The sequence below is a fragment of the Festucalex cinctus genome, chromosome 7 (genome assembly GCF_051991245.1).
Source record: "Festucalex cinctus isolate MCC-2025b chromosome 7, RoL_Fcin_1.0, whole genome shotgun sequence".
Lineage (NCBI taxonomy): Eukaryota > Metazoa > Chordata > Actinopteri > Syngnathiformes > Syngnathidae > Festucalex > Festucalex cinctus.
In genome coordinates, this window is record NC_135417.1 from 24,665,225 (window position 1) to 24,683,367 (window position 18,143).

The window sequence follows — 18,143 nt, forward strand, 5'->3', positions numbered from 1 at the left end:
TTTTTGCAGATTTACTTTGAAAATGTGTGAGACTCTAGCACAACAACATTGCCATATTCGTCGTCTGTCGGCCTGTGCGCCTAACATCATTTCATGCTGTAATAGGCTGTTGTAGATAAGGCTGGCCATCAAACAAAATAACACCATTATTTCTTTGTCTTAGTGATAAATAACTCAACATTAAATTTCAAAATACAGAAAAAAATACTATGATAAAGTATTAAACTTCAATTAAAAAAAAAAAAAGTTTATTTTTTTTTAGATATCTGGGGCCTCATTTCGAAGACTTGTGTACGATCATAATGAGGCCAAAACTTTACGTATGAACATTTCTGCGGCAAAGGTGCTATTTATAGAAAACAAACTGAACGTGAAACTTTACGCACCTCCACTTCAAGTCTGGACCTACCGTACGCAATCCGCACATTCTGGAGACATGGGAAATAGGGGTGTGCCAAAAAATCGATTCCTAAGAGATTCAAGATTCTCATTTATTAGTCGAATCGATATTAATATCAAAAAATCGATTTTATTTAAATTAGAAATGAAGAAGAAGGTGAAAAGGCAGTTGTAGCCCACATGCTGTTTTTGTGGAAAAGGGGACTTACAATACAAAATTAATAAATGTTTAAACAAAAAATAAAAGACATTTTAATGTCTCTATTTGTCATTTTGTCTTGCAAAGCAGACTGGAGTAGATCATGACAATGTTGTGCATATCTGTAAATTGAAGCAGAAATCATTTGTCAATCAAATAATTTTGAATCGAAAATCGTTTGAATCGAGAATCGAAAATCGATTCTGAATCGAATCGTAGACACAAAAATCGTAATCGAATTGAATCGTGAGACAGTCAAAGATTCCCAGCCCAAATGCGAAAGCAGCGACACAAACAGTCTTGTGATGCATTTGGAGTCCTCAAACGCCATCCATGCTGTATGTTGGGTCACTTTTATGCTTGTTTTGCTCCAGACTTGCTCGGGGTTTCAAATTTTCAATGTACATCTTTTTTAATGATTTTTTATATTATCACACACAAATTCTATGTACATCATGGTGAAGTTAGCCTTCTTTCTTGCCTTTCAATGACCGTCCAAATTGGTTGATTTAGTGTTCGCCAACCAGTGCTTCTTATAAATATGCAGATTAGTTGATTTGCATTGCCAAATATAGGGTAAAATAGGCAGAATTGGGGCGGGGTGGAATCTGCTGCGCACACCGGTTGGGATCGTGTGGAATTTATAAAGGGAAATTTAGATATGCGTATGTGTGTCTGTGTACATGAGTTTTCAGTTTTGTTCGTACGTACTTTGCTACGCAGGTTTTCATGCAGTTTCATAAATTAGGCCCCTGTACTTCAAGTTGTGGAGGCACATGCATCTTGGTGGGTGGGCAGGCACCCGCTATGGCCCGCTCGGGTGGAGGGGTCTGGATGCAGAGTAGGTGAATGCAATTAGAGTATAGCTTCTAGTTGGGAGGATATGGAGAGTACATTTGCATCAGTAAATTCATCTGTGATGTCATTTTCAGGCAACAACAAGTGTCAAAATTAGGGGTGTGCTAAAAAAAAATCGATACGGCAATATATCGTTGCGGGCCTCATTACAATACACGTATTGATACGCAGGCGTCAGAATCGATATTGCTCATTAACTTTAAATAGGCAGTTAATGTTTGCCTTTGCAGCTTGCATTTTACCTAAAAAATAAAAACCAGCAGCGTCTTTGAAGTTAATTGCCTTCAATTAATTAACCTTGTCTTGCTAAGAAAAATTAAAGCAGAGGAACAATATCAACATTTATTTACTTATAAACTTAACATGGCACGTGTCTCAATGTACCAAATTTCCTATATTTTCTTTGAAAAAAATGAAATAAAATGTGTTAGATAAAAAAAATGCTGTGTTTGTTTCCCCAAATATTTCAAATAAGCACATTTTAGAGCTGTAATACAGAGCGTATACATTTAGACCAGGCATGCCGCTTGGTGGTAAACCAGAAGAACTACTAACAAAAACATTTTTGTCATCCAGCATAATTAACATATCCTTTAAGTATGCATATGACTGTTATTATAAAATGCAAGTAAATTAATGTCAAATATCGGGATACGTATCGCCTTGACGATCATGTATTGGGATACATATGCATCGCGATACGTATCGTATCGTGACCCCTGTATTATGATACGTATCGTAACGTGAGGTTGGCGGCAATACCCAGCCCTAGTCAAAATGGCTGCCCCCCCCCGAGATGGTACAATGGTGGCTTTTCCTGTTTAATTCATATTCCACAAACACCATACTAATCAGAAAGCCATGTTTAGACTAGTGGGGCTGCATAGAACATATTATTTAAAAATTTTGGGTTCTTCCCTTTTAAAGTGCTGAAACTTGGACAAAGGTATACTGCAGGCATTCATATTTGTCATGCAAGAACATATTACAACACAGCTGCAGTCCATTATGATCATTTTCCTGCAGCTCAGTATACCATAACACGATTGGCTGCAAATCTTTTCAGTTCTACTTTAACAACATGCTGCATCCTGTGCAGTGATGAGAATAATCCTCTATTTCTCCTTTGTATTCATATTATTCATCATTCTCCTTATTCTGAATATGGCAGCACCAACTTACTTTGACAAAACAGCATGCTTTAAAAAAAAAAGAGAGGAAAAAAAAACAACTGATAGTTACTAAAGATAGAATCCAGAACAAGTTCATATTGAGTTCATTGCAGTGTTCTCCCTTAGATTAAGTTTTTAGTAGAACAGTATTAGCACAGTTTTGGTATTCAGTGATATAATATTCAACATTTTTTATGCTTAAAACATTGACATAACTTTACTTGTTTTGTGTTGCACTTTAGCTCATTTTATTTTAGTTCCTCTTTTAATGCCGTTTTTTTCCAGTTCATTTGTTTATTTATTCCTTACTGCGTTGCCATGTAAGATTCCATCTTCTTAATTGATAATTTACATAAATACACACAAATAAGTTCTGTAACAGTGTTTTTCTGGTAGAATTCTCAAGGTCCTTTGTGTCTGGTTCGCATGATAAGTGATGCGAGTGATTAGTTCGAGGTTAGCGGTACCACCGAGAATTGCTATTATGTGGCTACTTGATGCGTGTGGCTTTCAAATGTGGATTGTGTATTTTTGTGTGTGTACGGCTACTTGCTTTTCTGTCAATGACAATGATTTGCTGAGTCTTTAGTGCTGTGTTGGCTTCTTTTTCCAACGATTTGAGTTTGCACATGTAGAATGCAAGTTTCTCTTGCAGGGCCAGTATGATATTGATAGCGGTAACGCTCAGTATGCTGAGTCCCCTAGGTAGAAGGCTGGCAGAGTTGACTGTGCTGTTTGTTTAATTTCCCGCAGAGTTAATGATCGGGTGCCCTGCTAGGTCCCGTCTCTGTAAACTGAGAAATGAACCATCCGCACAGATGAAAATTAACTTTTTATTAGACCTAAAACCAAAGAATTTTGACTTCTCCCAACGTTTCCTTGCTCATACTAATCTTCATTTATAATCAAGATGCTAAGTCAGAACTAATGTATCGTTAAATATGTACCAAGCAAAGTTGTCCAAACAGGTTTATTTGCCATCTACTTGATAGCAAAATGGATCGCTGTCTTCTTCTATCTCTTGCCTGTGAAGCACTGGTCAATAGAAATGATTGTTTGAGCCAGCAGTGCTGTCTTTTTCTTCAAGGTTACATTTTGCCTCGAACCTCCTACAGCAGTCATGAATCAGCAGGCTTGAATCAGTGCATTGTTTCGTGAAATGGCTGCAACAGCCGGGCAGTGATAGACACATCATTTGTAATTTTAGGTACACACCATTTGCTTGGCGGGCCCAATTTTATTGTGTTTAAATGTTTCAATTTGTGTTTGTGTATTAAGATTTATGTTCGAACAAATTCTACAAATAGCCCCCACAAAGAAATGGAAAATTATTAGTATTTATTTTGAACTTGAGTATAGTAAATAAATTCACTTTTTGTAATAAAAATGTAAGTGTTGTATTGCATCTGAATAATAATAGGCTACATGTATTGGAAATATTCAAAATTTTGTAATAAAATTCAGTCAACACAGTCATTTAAGGCAATGAAGTTTGTCCCGAGTTTTCCGTCTATCTGTCGCATGCACATTGTGCAGTACACTCAAAGAAATTAAAAAAATGATGAGTATTTCGTGTGTATTTACCGTGAAAGTAATAAATAAATTCAATTCAAGTCAACATTAATATCCTGATGTTGAGTAGATTCAACATAATAGCACTGAGCAAATTCAACACAACTATGTGATGTAGTTATTAGTAGATTAAGGGGCATATTCACTAACCCCGGGTTTACACCGGTTGCGTGTGCGGTGCGGCTGCGGTGCGGTGCGTCTTGACTGCGTGCTCCGGACGCGTCAATTTTTTGGCCAATCCACACCGGCTCCGCACAGCTGCGGTCCGGCAGCTCTGTCGCCGACCACTTCCCGCCGTGTCTCGCGTGACGGCGCGCGATCATGTGGCATTAAAAACAACGACAAACACACAGAAAGTCTGTGCTCAACAGAGAAGCAGAAAGAGAGGTGGACTTTTATTATTTTGTGGCTTTCTACCTCCAATATAAACCTCTCCTCGTCCATGTTCGCTGGTGTCTAAACCGTGAATGAGCACCTCGCACGTTAACTCCGGGCCCGTCTACGCCCACATCACGTTTTGCTAGCATGCTTGCGAAATAGGAGCTGGCGAGTGTTTTATCTTGAAAGGTAACCGGAAATTTATTTTGAAACTGCGTCGGTTTTCCTGTCCCGCTCGATGTGTTTTGTGCTAGCTTGCCATTTGCCGGAGGCCTACTGCCGCGGCGTCCGGCAAAAATAGAAAATAGGTCTATCCTTGCGGAAGGGCTGCGGCACGCCGCAGCTGAGACGCAGTCGACACGCAACGCACCCGCAAGCGGTGTAAACTGCACCATTCGAATGAATGTAATCTAATTACTTGCGTCGCAGGAACGCACCGCAACCGCACCGCAACCGCATCCCGTGTAAATCCCGGGTTAGAATGCGCTGCGTCCGGTAATAGCGCGAAATATTGCACCACAACTGCACCCGCAGTCTGCGCCCAGTTACCCACCTATTCACTTAGGATATTGCTCTAATCATATACCGGCGCAAACACGCCCACAAAACTGACTGCTTGGAGCAAATTTGCACCACACATGGCAACGGATTTGAGCCAAGAACATGGTTGTTATAGTAACAGTTGCGAGAAAGATGACATTATCAGAAAGCCAGGTCGGACCGAGAGTAAGCGTTTAGAGCACCATTAAGCTGTACAGAGCAGAGAGGACGACAACGACGTCATTTATTCATAAAGTACAAATTATTGGTGCAATCGTTTTTTGAAAATATATTTTCAGAGGTTGGCGTGGGCGTGGGTAAAAATTATCGTAAAATGCCTCCCCGCCATTGCCGATCAGCCTGGGTTTTACGTTATGTGTCTTAAAACAAACATATAAAAATTTCCCCCTCCCTCTCTCTCTGTTTCTCTCTCTCTCTCCTCTCTGCGTGATCTGCCTTGGATGTTGTGCTGTAAATGGCACGCACTGCTGTCATGATCCCGTTGCGTCAGGTTAAAACATGCTTTCCATAAACGTTATTTGCGTCACGCAAACACGGTGCGGCTATTTGCGCTGGCGTTAGTGAATTAGACGCTGTATATCAATGAGTCTCATCACTCGCATTGGGGTGGGCATATTTTGCGTCAAATGTATGCAAATGACCTAATTTACATACGCGCAAATAACACTGGCACACTGTGACGCAATCTGTTCGGCAGAGCACTTAGTGACGGATTTTCCCATCTGCGCGTGTTTAGTGAATTAGGCGCTCCCGGATTGCTCCATTTTTGGTTAGCGCGGTGCAAAGGCAACGCAAACCTTTAGTGAATAGGCCCCTATGAACGCTAGTCATCTCACATTCTTCAAATTCAATAAAAATCTAATGCATTTCTTTGAGTGAAGGGAAGATTGTTATGTTGAGTCATACTGTGCTAATATTGGTGCACAGAACACACACACAGAATACGAGAAGACTCACAGAAGTCACGGTTCGGTACGCACCTCGGTTTTGGAGTCACATTTTGGTCCAAGTTTGGTATAACAAGAAATAGTGACAGAAAGTCCAAAAAGCTGAACTCATGGTTTCTTTTCACAATACTGCCTACGGGTTAAAAGTACTCAAGCTTTATTTTCAAGTTTTTCCTTAAAAAAAAAAAGAAAAAAAAAGCTTGTCTTCATTGTCAGATATAGCTTTCAGTGGCATGGGAAGTTCAACCATTTCATTATTATCATCATCATTATTATTTTTGTGCGTGCAATTTTGTAAAGTATCTGTATCACGGTATTTTAAGCACTTCCACATTTAACTATAAGCATTCAATGATTAAATCTTACCTTTGACACCATGGCTATGCAATTTCTTAGAAAATATGAGCTATTTTAGTGGCTGTATTTCTAACCCGGAAGTAAGACTCCCGGTTCAGTAAAACCCCACCTTTCCACATGTGACTGCTGAGCTCCTCTTGTTCTTGTGGCCAAGAGGCTGTGGCGAGACCGGCCAGCCGCCACAGTACATCCGTGATTCTTTAAATGTGGAAATTGGATTGATATTCAATTCTTCAATAAACATTTGAAGAAAGAAAGAAAGAAAGAAAGAAAGAAAGAAAGAAAGAAAGAAAGAAGCCCTGCGCGGGATGCAAGCCCGGGACCTTCTGCTTTCTGGGTTACTGCGCTTACCACTCACCATTCACACGTATGTTCACCGGCGAAAAGTTTGTAGTTGTAGTTTACACAAGCGTGTGGAACGGAATTTAAGACGGTGGGGAATATAGAATATAAGATGGCCTTTGGTGGAGTAAACCAATATTTTTATAAACATTCTACAAGTTAAAAAAGGCTATTGAGGAACTGCTGCTAATTGCTGGTGAAAAGTTACCGGCATGGCCAGAACTCAGACTCTTATAAACTTTGTACATTATTTGTGCTATTTTAAACTCAACCAAGTCATAAAATTACATTGTATTTAATTTAATAAAAAGTGGATGTGTTGGTTCTGTATATTTTGATCGATTTATAATTTGTATAGCTCTCTTTTGCAATTTGAAAACAGTTGGTATTTGTTTTATATGCATTTGCCCAGATTTCCACACAATAGGTCTGATTTGATAATGATAGTGAACTGTATAATGTATATAATGATTTCATGTTTAAGACATCCTTAGTTTTATAGAGTATCCCTATGATTTTTGACATTTTCCTTTTGACATTTTCTATGTGTGGCTTCCAACATAATTTATCATCAATAACTACTCCAAGGAATTTATTTTCATGCACCCTTTCTATTTCAATTTAAATCACCATAATTTTAACTTGATGAGTGATTTGTCTAGTGCCAAAAACTATTAACTTGGTTTTATTTAAATTTAATGATAATGTATTCATGTCAAACCAATTTTTTAATGTATTTAATTCATACTCCACAGTAGTCAGAAGCTGTTTGAATAATGATAATGATAATAATGTTTGAATTCAATACGTTTCAATTATCAATTAAGTGATTGTTTATCTCTACATGTTATGATTGTGTCAAATGATGGACATTGAATAAAACATGATGAAACAAACTTTTATTTGTCAGATGATCCAACATATAACAGAGCATTATAGTTTTGTTTTGTTTTTTCCTCCAGTTATCCTATTATTGGAGCAGTTTAATGTACTCAGGCACACATAATCAAGATGTCATCTTTTCCCCCTTCCTGACTTGACCCTGTCTTGCCTTTTTTTTTTATATATATATATACTTGTCTGCACTTACATTTCCACCCCATCATCGTGTTGCCTTCCTCTCACTTCCACTCTGCTCCTCAAATGCCCCGGCAGCTCCACTACCAACCCAGCCAAACACCCCCTCCCCACACGCCTCTCACCAATGCTCCATGTCTTCCTATGACTCTTTACCAGGAGAAGAGAGGCTCCCCAGAGGGCCTGTGGTTCGTTCCCGCTGCCGCCTACACTGGCTTAATGAGGAGCCTGCGGGAAGGGGTGAGTGTCTCTGTGTACGTCTCAGTGAGTCTGTTTTTGTGTCTGTGTAGCTGTGACTAAGTCTCAGTGTGTGTGCGTGTGTGTGTGTGTGCGTGCATGGGGGCAGGGGATCCCTATGAACAATAATGATGAGGCAGCTGTGGGGGCCTAGAGCGTTGTTTGCCAGCTGCAAGTCAAGGGCATACAGAGCAGTCACATGCACTCGCACACGCGCACACACACACACACACTTACCTGCATCAAACTCAGGCTGCATTGCTTAGTGGCCTGACCTCAGGTGCAATAGGGCCCTTCAACACATATACAATAGATGGCGTCGTCAAAAATTATTTAAATTAATTTCATTGTTGCCCTCCCTTTATGTTCCTTTTTACCTCATCTATTCTATTATTTGATTATGCACTATCTTTGACATTACAATGAATCCAGCTGAATTGAGTCTTGTTGATGCAACAAAACAAAAATGACCCAGACCACAAAAATATTGTAGTGTTATACATCGAAAACATGACTGTTTGGGTGGCATAGGTGAGTGCATTTGAGATACAGTAGATGGATGGATAATGGATGGATGGACAGACAGACAACAGACAGACATCAATAAAGATGGTTGATGATGTATTCAAATGATTGTTACTTTTTGAGATGCATTCTTGTAGGAGGACTGTGAGGAGTGATCAGGAGGAGTCACAGATATTGTTTTGTGTCTCAAACGTAAAAGGGGTCTTACCGGGTGGTCCACCACAGCAGAATGAATATAGATGAAACTCTGGTCGGCACGGTTGTCAGCTTGTTTCTACTGTTGCTTCATTACCACTGGGACGGGGGTGAGGTAGATGAGGAGGGGTGACAGGAGCCGAGAGAAGGGCTGAAGCAAGCACACGGAAGGTTGACTTATTTATCATTATTGAGCTGTGAGAGTATGCTGAGGACACACACACACTGGCACACACACAATTGAAGGGATCCGACCCTCATCCTCAGACCCAACTTGTCTTTCTCTCTCTTTCCCTCTGAGCATGTTCACCTCTCCTACCATCATGTTTCTCTCTCCCTCGTGGTGTGCTAGTTTTCCCATGAATGTACACTCTTTCAGTCAGTCATTCATTTTTTTTTTTTTTATTATTTTTTTTTTTTACTGCTTATCCTGTTCAGTATTGCAGCAAGTTGGAACCTATCCCAGCAGACTGGACTGCTTCACCAGCCAATCGCAGGACACATAATGTATGACAAACAAGCATTCACACCAATGGGGTATATGCCACGGAAGAGGCGGGACTTCCGACTTCCGTGATTTTGCACATGAGCTTTGATTCCGGTCCAGGTTGCGAACGCAACCGAGGGGCACAAAGTCGGAAGCACAAGTATTGTGATGCAGCCGGACACATCGCAAACCGAACCGGAACCAAAGCTGATGTGCAAAAACAGTCCCGCCTCTTTTGTGGCATATACCCCAATGTCAGGGCTGCGGTAGGGGGCAGGTCCCAGATGCAGGTTTGTTGTACAATCGCTTGATCTGAGGTAGATGGTTGCTAGTGAGCAAAAGGGACCCATGAGCTGAGTCTGGGTTTTTGGGTAGCAGGAGAAGAACAGTTTCACAGGGAGCGAGTCAGGTTCACAGAGCAGGATTGCAGGATGCGAAGGCAATGAATGAGCTTGAGACAAGGAGTAATGACAGATTAAGAAAATATTCAAAAGTCTTTCATTCTTTCTGTATAGGCTAAGTGGCTGGCTATGCAAACTCGAAGGAGAGCATAGATAACATAGGGATGAGTTGCGTCTTGGAGCGTCTTAAGAACCGGCAGCAGTAATCAGGAAGATAGGACACTGCTGCTGGTGACTCCAACAAAGTTTGCCAGGCAGGAATCCAACTTTGCTTCTTCAGTCCATATAGCTCCTAGTAGACCGGGTACTGGAGGGCACAACCATGACGTGCTTGCTCACCATGTAGGCAGGATGCGATCAATCATCTGTGGAGGCGGAGAGGGGCAGCGTACTCGATGAAACGGGCCTAATTTTTGAGACATGGAAGGTGGGTTGAACACATTGGGTTCTATTTTCATAGACAGGCACATGTGCGCTTGGTGTAAAAACTGGTGCATCTCCATTTTCGTGCTCTGGCAAATCTCGTTTGCCATGTCGGGAATTTGGAAGACTGCACTGCACCATGTTGGACATTCCGGTGGACTGAGGACATTTTGTTTTACATGCACCTGGCAATTTGGTGACAGAAAGTTAATGGTAAAATAGTATATGGACTGCTTTTTAAATAGCACTTTGGTGCCCAAAGCACTTTACAATTTAAGCCCCACATTCCCCCATTCAAACACACACTCGGCTGCTGCCGTGCAAGGTGCTGCCAGGTCTACTGGGAGCAAATCAGGGTTCAGTGTCTTGCTCAAGGACACTTCGACATGGTCACCAGGGGTGAGGATTGAACTCACAACCTCACGGATGGGAGATGACCACTCTACCATTGAGCCACCACACCCCATAAAGAAAGCACACTAGACCTTAGACCAGCTAAAAGCAGGTCTACAGTAAGCAGGTGCAGATGGTGTAATGCAAATTTAGTGGGTCACAGCACAGGCAGGCAGATTCTGCGCTCCACTGATGTGTATGGTGGATGTCGATTTATTTCATTCATAAATATGACAACAGTGTACGTTGAACCCTCTGAATCCTTGTAGAAATCAACATTATAATCATCATTACTATTATATATATTTAAAAACAACCCCCTGGCCTGCAGCATAGCTATTTGGCGAGGGGGGGCGGTGGGCCGGTATTCTCACACACACATGGACACAAATGATCGTGTGAAGCCCTGTGATGGCCCCAGTTAACTTTACATCATCTGCAAGTGGCACGTCCTTATAAACGTACTTTGCGCGCTTTCATCCAACATGTCTCATTCTGCTTCACAATGTCAAATACCGTGTGCTCTTCTTCTGTGCTGAATTTAAAATGAATGGGTAGCGCTCCCACAACAGCGCAAACGCCCCTTTCTGCCTGCGCCCATCTACATCAGTACCAAAATAAAGTAAACTCCACCCATACACACAGTTAGACTGCAACTTTTAAATGTTTTGTTTCAAATATGTCCTCTTCCCATGTACCTGAATAATGTCTTCAGACTATTTAAAAGACCTATCATAATTGTGCAATGCTGTAAGGTACAACTGCAATATTAAACATTGTTTAAATAGAATTTGCCTTATAGTGTCAGTCTAAACTGAGCATTAATATTTTGGTAAAGGCAGAATTGTAGCTCATTGTATAGAAGCTCATTAGATAGAGATGGTGTGTCTAATGTTGAAGCCCATTAGTGCGTCTTGTCGTACGCTATATGAGTGGTAACCTAATTAAGATACATATTTTTTTTTTTTATGAAGTCATTAATGTGTGCATTTCATGGATACTTATTTGGAGTGTCTCATGTTATGTCGATGCAGAAAAAGATTTAACGTGTTGAATACAAAGCCAGTGCCACACAATATTTAGTAGATGACAGCATGATGAGATGCAGTGCCAAGGTCTTGTCTAATGCGCTCCAGGCAGTGTTGTTTTGATGGATTCTTTGACCCACCATATCACCCTTGGCCTCACTCCACTGCTGTTTAGAGTTTTCCTCATTTATAAATAAAGCACTGGAGAGAGGGCGAGGTATTGTTATGCTCGAAGGGCACCCGTCCAAAGAGAACATGGTGGTTTTACCAGCGGAAAGGGGGATGGCAGGGAGTGACAGGGGAAGAGGAAGAAGGATCAGTGTTCTGGGAGAGGGGGAGGAGATGGCAGGGAGTCACAGAGAGTTCTACTTGGGTAGGAGAGGGGGGGGGGGGTTGTAGGGAGTGAAAGGCAGGTTTCCAGGCCACACTCAAGCTGCAGGAAATTGTTTATGAGTCTCAAATACTGCTTCTGCTCTCTATGATGAAAAGGCTGTGTGCATGAGTGTATACTGTACACGCTCACATAGAAGTGTTGAGTGGATTAATGATTTACCACTATATTCCACTAGGGTTGAAAAAAAAAAAATTTTTGGAAAATGTAATTGGGATTTGTTTCCTCAATATTGTGATTGTAATTTAATATGCAACTATTTTTTTCAAGGTCCTTTTCTATTGTATTTTCATCAAAACTAAGAATGAATTAAAATTTATATAACAATAAACATCAGATCTATTTTACATTGTACGGTAGAATAGTGGGAAATGTTCTTTCTGATTTGTGGGAATACTAATATGTTTGATATGTTTGTTTATTATAATAAAAATATAATGTCAAAAATGACAGTTACAAATGTACAATTTTAAAGCATTGTGACCGGATGTACCAAATATGACACAAATCAAAAGTCATTTGCGGAAGTTGATTTTCTTTTTTTTTCTTTTTCTTTTTTCAAAAGGACCAATAAAAACTCTAAAAGAATCAGAATTTTCTCTCATATATTTCATGTTTCTGGCTTTACAGGGTTAATAAGTAAAGGTGTCTCTTCTTTCTCAATTGGGGCAATCTTGCAAGGTCGCTGGAAAAGCCATCAGCTGGGTGATACTGCCCTCTCGTGTATTATCTGTGCAATGTATTTGTCAGATCATATACATCAGGGTTTTAATGGGGGAAAAATATACTCATGGAATAGAGGCCTCAAAATGTTTTGTGTTTAATGTGGCTTTATATTTGGCTTTTAGAGTTAAGATAACGTCAAATCAGACATTAATTAAAATGAAAGACAGTTTATATATCTGCTACAATTACAGCTGTAAGCTTACTCAATACTTTGACATGCAGTTTTAGTAAGCATTCACCACAAGAAAACACTAGTGTAGTATTAAAGTAAGTTTATACTAGGGCTGCCCAATATATTGGAAAAAATATTGATATTGCGATATTGGCCCATGCAATATGGATCTCTTTCATTAATGAGTCTATTTGCAGATGAGTAACAGCGAGTTAGGAGGAGTGTATAACAAAGTTCTTAAATACAGTAATGCCTTGTCTGTAATGTATCTTTTTTTTTTTTTTTTACTTTTTTTTATTGAACTTTTCAGTCACATAGGATACATAAACATAGCACTTTTAGGCTGTAGACAATCTCAATGTAGTATCATAGGTGACAATTAAGAAAAAAAAGGCCCTAACAACACACACACAGACACACACCCAAAAAAAACAAAAACAAAACAAAACAAAACAAAACAAAACAAAACAAAACAAAACAAAAAAACAGTACCTCGACAAGTGTACATCCAATCATAAAAACAATGAATAGGCCCACTGTATTGGGTAGTGCCACACAACTCAACTCAGCTGTAAATAAATTAAAAGACAGGAAAGAAGCCTTATGTACACATAAAAAAAAAGAATTGCATGCACTCACATAACAGAAACATAGTCCAGTATGGTGGGGGGGAACGGCCGTCATGTAACTGGATCAAGCAAAAAACTGCCGTCAATTTCACGAGACGTAAAGATGACACGCCACTCGATGCGTCAAGAATGACCTGTCTGCCTGAATCACTGAATATCACCACAAATGTTAACTTATGGTCTTTTAAGTGGGATGAAATATGAAACTTAAAGAGGAAAAATGATCGTGATGGTCCTCCAAGAGCGAGTCTCACCGCCCCAAAATGCATGCAGCGCATGGAGTGACTTGTAGAGTACTGTAGCTATAGTGTTGTGTTCCTTATGTATTATGTTGAGGGGTGGTGGGGGGCGGGGAGATCTCTGTTGAACCATCATAACATTTGCATTTTCTTTATGTGACTAAAAGCATTTGCGACATACCAGTAGCCTCCATGATAAGTTATCAATAAACTTACTTGTCACAGACCACACAAATTGGCAAATAATCTTTTAATTCACACAAAATTATTAAATCAAATTTCCCACTGTGGTAATAAGACTTCATTGAAGCAAGAAAATACCAAAAGGAGCAACAACAAAAGAACCAAACTTTATCTGATGGTGCCTTAGAAAATGAATTGAATTGTAATCTTAGTGTGATCTTCAAAGTTGAGGCAGATTTCATCTGGTGAGAGGTCAAACTTCCTAAACTTTTAAAAAGTTAAAATCTCGCATCTTGTCTGCTATTGGAATTGAATTTGCATTGATATTTTAACAGTTCCTGAAAATTTCAAGTCAACATCTTTTTCCTAAAGTACTGTTTGCTATGGATATTTGAAAGTTGCAAGGACCAAAACTTTTAAACAGTTTTTTTCAAAACTAGGGATTTCAACCCGCCAACATGAAAATTGCTGTAACTTTGTAATTCTTTGACCGCCCCCTTGGTTGACTTTTCCAGGTCCGACATCTTTGTGGACACTTACAATGGAAATGAACGTACCAGACCAGAGCATGTCAATGGGTGTTTTTGGAGCAATACAAGCACAATATCCTCCACCTCGAGGCAAAAGATTCTACAATATGCAGTGGAAGGATATATTCATAATAATAAAATATGCAGAAAAGAGGTGAAAAAGGATCAGTGCTAGTGGACGTGATTGCACCTGTGAGGAGCATTTCAGCATTCTGATATGGATTTGAGTTTGGAAGTGTCAATCGCAAAAAAACAAACAAAAACAAACAGTTATAATGGTGCCGTGAGGTTTAGAATTGTAATTTAGATTTGCATTTGCTGAATTATTATTTTACTGTGTGTACAGTAGCTCACAAACGTGAGTACGACTGTCCCCTCACATTGTTTCAGATATTATCTTTTCATGAGACAACACTGAAGAAATGACACTTTGACACGATGAAACGAATTCCGTGTACAGCTTATAGAAGTGTGAATTTACTGTTCTTGCAAAATACAGCCATTAACAACTAAACCCCTTGCAACAAAAGGAATATACTCCTAAGTAAAAACTGAAAACATTTTCCTTCCCAGTGTCATGTGACTTGTGATTGTTACAATGTCTCAGGTGCGAATAGGGAGCAGGTGTGTTTAATTTGGTATTACAGCTCTCATTCTGTTCAACATGGTGCTTTATGGCAAAGAACTCCCTGAAGAGCTGAAAAAAAGAAGTTGCTCTACATAAAGATAGCCTAGCTATAAGATTGCCAACACCCTGAAACTGAGCTGCAGGACAGTGGCCAAGACCATCCAGCCGTTTAACAGGACAGGTTTCGCTCAGTACAGGTTGCGTGCACGTGCTCAGCATCACATCCAGAGGTTATCTTTGGAAAATAGACGTTATGAGTGCTGCCAGCATTGCAGCAGAAGTTAAGGGGCCTGTCAGTGTTCAGACCATATGCTGCACACTGCATCAAATTGGTCTGCATGGCAGTCGTCCCAAAAGGAAGCCTCCTCTAATGATGCACAAGAAAGTCCGCAAACAGTTTGCTGAAGACAAGCAGACTAAGGACGTGGATTACTGGAACCATGTCTTGCGGTCTGATGAGACGTGGAAAAACGTATTTGGTTATGATGATGTCAAGCGTGTGTGGCGGTAACCAGGTGAGAAGTACAAAGACAAAAATATTGTACTATTGAACTCTGTTAACTTTAACCGGCTGTTGAAGTTAACACATCTAAGGATCACACTAACTTTTTAACAGTGTGATTAACTCTAGATGGTGTTCGTGGCTAATGCTGCCTTCATGATGCCAGTTTAGTGCAAGAAAAAAAAAGAGTCAATTGAGGGCTTGACTTTGACATTGGTGATTATTCTGATGAAGAGTTATGCAAACACTACCTCTTAGCAGTGATACAATGCCAAGTCTCATGCAGAGTCAAAAGAGAAGAAATACAAATCCATCCAACCGCTTGCTCCTCACAAGGGTCGCGGGGGGTGCTGGATCCCATCTCAGCTGGCAATGGGCAGTAGGAGGGGTACACCCTGGACTGGTTGCCAGCCAATCGCAGAGGAATAAAACTGTGTTTTTTAAAACGAGTTCTAAAAATGGACAGAGAGGGAGCTTGCCTAACATTTAGTTGGAGGTGATTCCAAAGACATGTGATGTTTCTTGTTTGCTTACACGTCAATCAGACAACAACACTGTGAATACTGGCTAATTATTTAATTTAAATTAATTTTAATTCCAATATAATAATAATAATAATAATAATAATAATAATAATAATAATAATAATAATAATAAATTAAATATTAAAAAATTAATTGGTTCTGGAAGAAAGTTCTTGAGTAGAATATTTTGTAAGTAAAGACGCATTTTCTATGTAAATGCCCTAATCCGTTCCAAGCCTCCCGAAATTCAGACATAAATGTTTTATAAAGCATAAAAATGCATCAAAACATGTATCAAATACATGTTACAATTAGATTATTGCACAATAAATGAGAGTTGTGCGTCATGCAAAAAACAAAGAATAGAATAAAGAATAAAAATGATGGTCATTTACCTTTTTAACTGCTGTCCTCATCGTTTTTTTGCCCTTTCATGTTTCATGTTCTCTCTCAGAAGTGTTTTTTCTGGGTGATTCTTTCCAACAAATTCCAAAACAAAACAAAACAAATTCATGGAAACTTCAGGTACGGCGAGGCATCTTTTTCTAAAAAAGGCCCGTCTCGTCGCAATTAAAAACTTACTGTGCAACGTAGCCTTTATCAATCACCAATTGTATGAATTTTTGCACAACTGTGGTCACCGTTAGTGAATACATTTACGTAAAACTATCTGAACACCTCATGGCCCGAGATGGCGAATGACGAGGACGCAACATAGATACATCTATTATCTATCTATTTTACCCACATAGATACATGCGGTATGCTAAGCTAATAGCCAATGGCAGAGCAGCTGTAAGTATGTTGTGTTCAGGAAACTCTGGGAGCTGCGAGTAGCAGCCAATACTGTATTTTTGCCTTTTGTATCCTGAAACTTCTTTCGTAACAAGAGGCAATATTTTCCTGTTGAGGAGTTTCGTAACTTGAACATTTCCTATAAAGGGACGTTCGTAAGTAGAGGTACCACTGTATTACACAAAATATTCACTGAAAATACACAGAAGACGAAAAATAAATTATATGAATAAAATAAATAAATAAATAAATAAATAAATACATTAATTAATTCTTTAATTCACTCCTAAATTGCTTCAATCATTGATTGAATAACATTTTCTTCATCAGCAGAAAAGTTCCTGCTTCTCTTTTTCGGCAAGTGCCAGGGGTCGGTTGGATAGTATCCATTTCTTTCACTGACCTGGAAGTAAACAAAAAGGGGAATTGTGGGATATATCGGTGCTAACCAGGAACGTAAAACGGCATGGTTAAGTTTGATGGTGCCTATTAAATTAACAGCGTGACTAACCATGTTTTGAACAACGTATATTTAACGGTCGGTTAACAGCGGGTTAAGATATTAACCGGCAGTTAAGGGTTAAACAGTGGTTAAAATAACCAAGAATTGAACAACCGGGCCCTGTTCTTTAGGGGCAAATTGTTCAATTCTCCTTTCATGGACTTCTTTGTCTTGTACCTATGTGTGGCATTTTCCCATCTGTCTGTGTGCTCCACTACCTGTTGCTGTCTGAGTTTTCCTTCCCCCAACTCTCTTTTTCTTTGAGGATATTAGGTGTGTTGGATGTGATGTGTGAGGATGATAGATGGTGTCTGTGTTGCTGCCATGGAGGCACATTGAAGACCAGATGCACTACCTTCCAAAGGATGTTAATTACAGAGGGAAACCACATCAGACACATATGTTTGTGCATGCACGGGCATGCACACAAACCTAGCATCAAGTCATGTGATGTGGCTTTGCTGTGATCTGTGTCTCCTTCCACGTGAGACTCCAACGCCAGGTGCAATATGTACATCTATAGTATGGTCTTATCAACAGCACTTTATTGTCCCCATTCCGATTAAACCAACTTTGTTGTGAATCTGTAAACCCTGAGAATAAAAACCATATTTGTTAAACTCACTTGCTATTAAGCTGTTTTGACAAAAATCTAAATATAGATGGAAATTTTGTTTTATAAAACAACATAGAAACAAGACAAATACAGAGTAGATGAAACTTGTTTTATTCCTTTTTGTGCACATTGAAATTTAAAGTTGTTCGAAATAT

General features: G+C 39.5%; 1 protein-coding gene across 1 annotated transcript in view; it reads left to right on the forward strand.

The window, feature by feature from the left end:
- ulk4 (unc-51 like kinase 4) overlaps positions 1 to 18,143 on the forward strand; it is a 150,359-nt gene that overhangs the window by 32,941 nt on the left and 99,275 nt on the right. Inside the window, exon 19 of the mRNA XM_077528300.1 lies at positions 8,022 to 8,102. Coding sequence (XP_077384426.1) covers positions 8,022 to 8,102 — 81 coding nt within the window. The remainder of the gene's footprint in view (positions 1 to 8,021; positions 8,103 to 18,143) is intronic.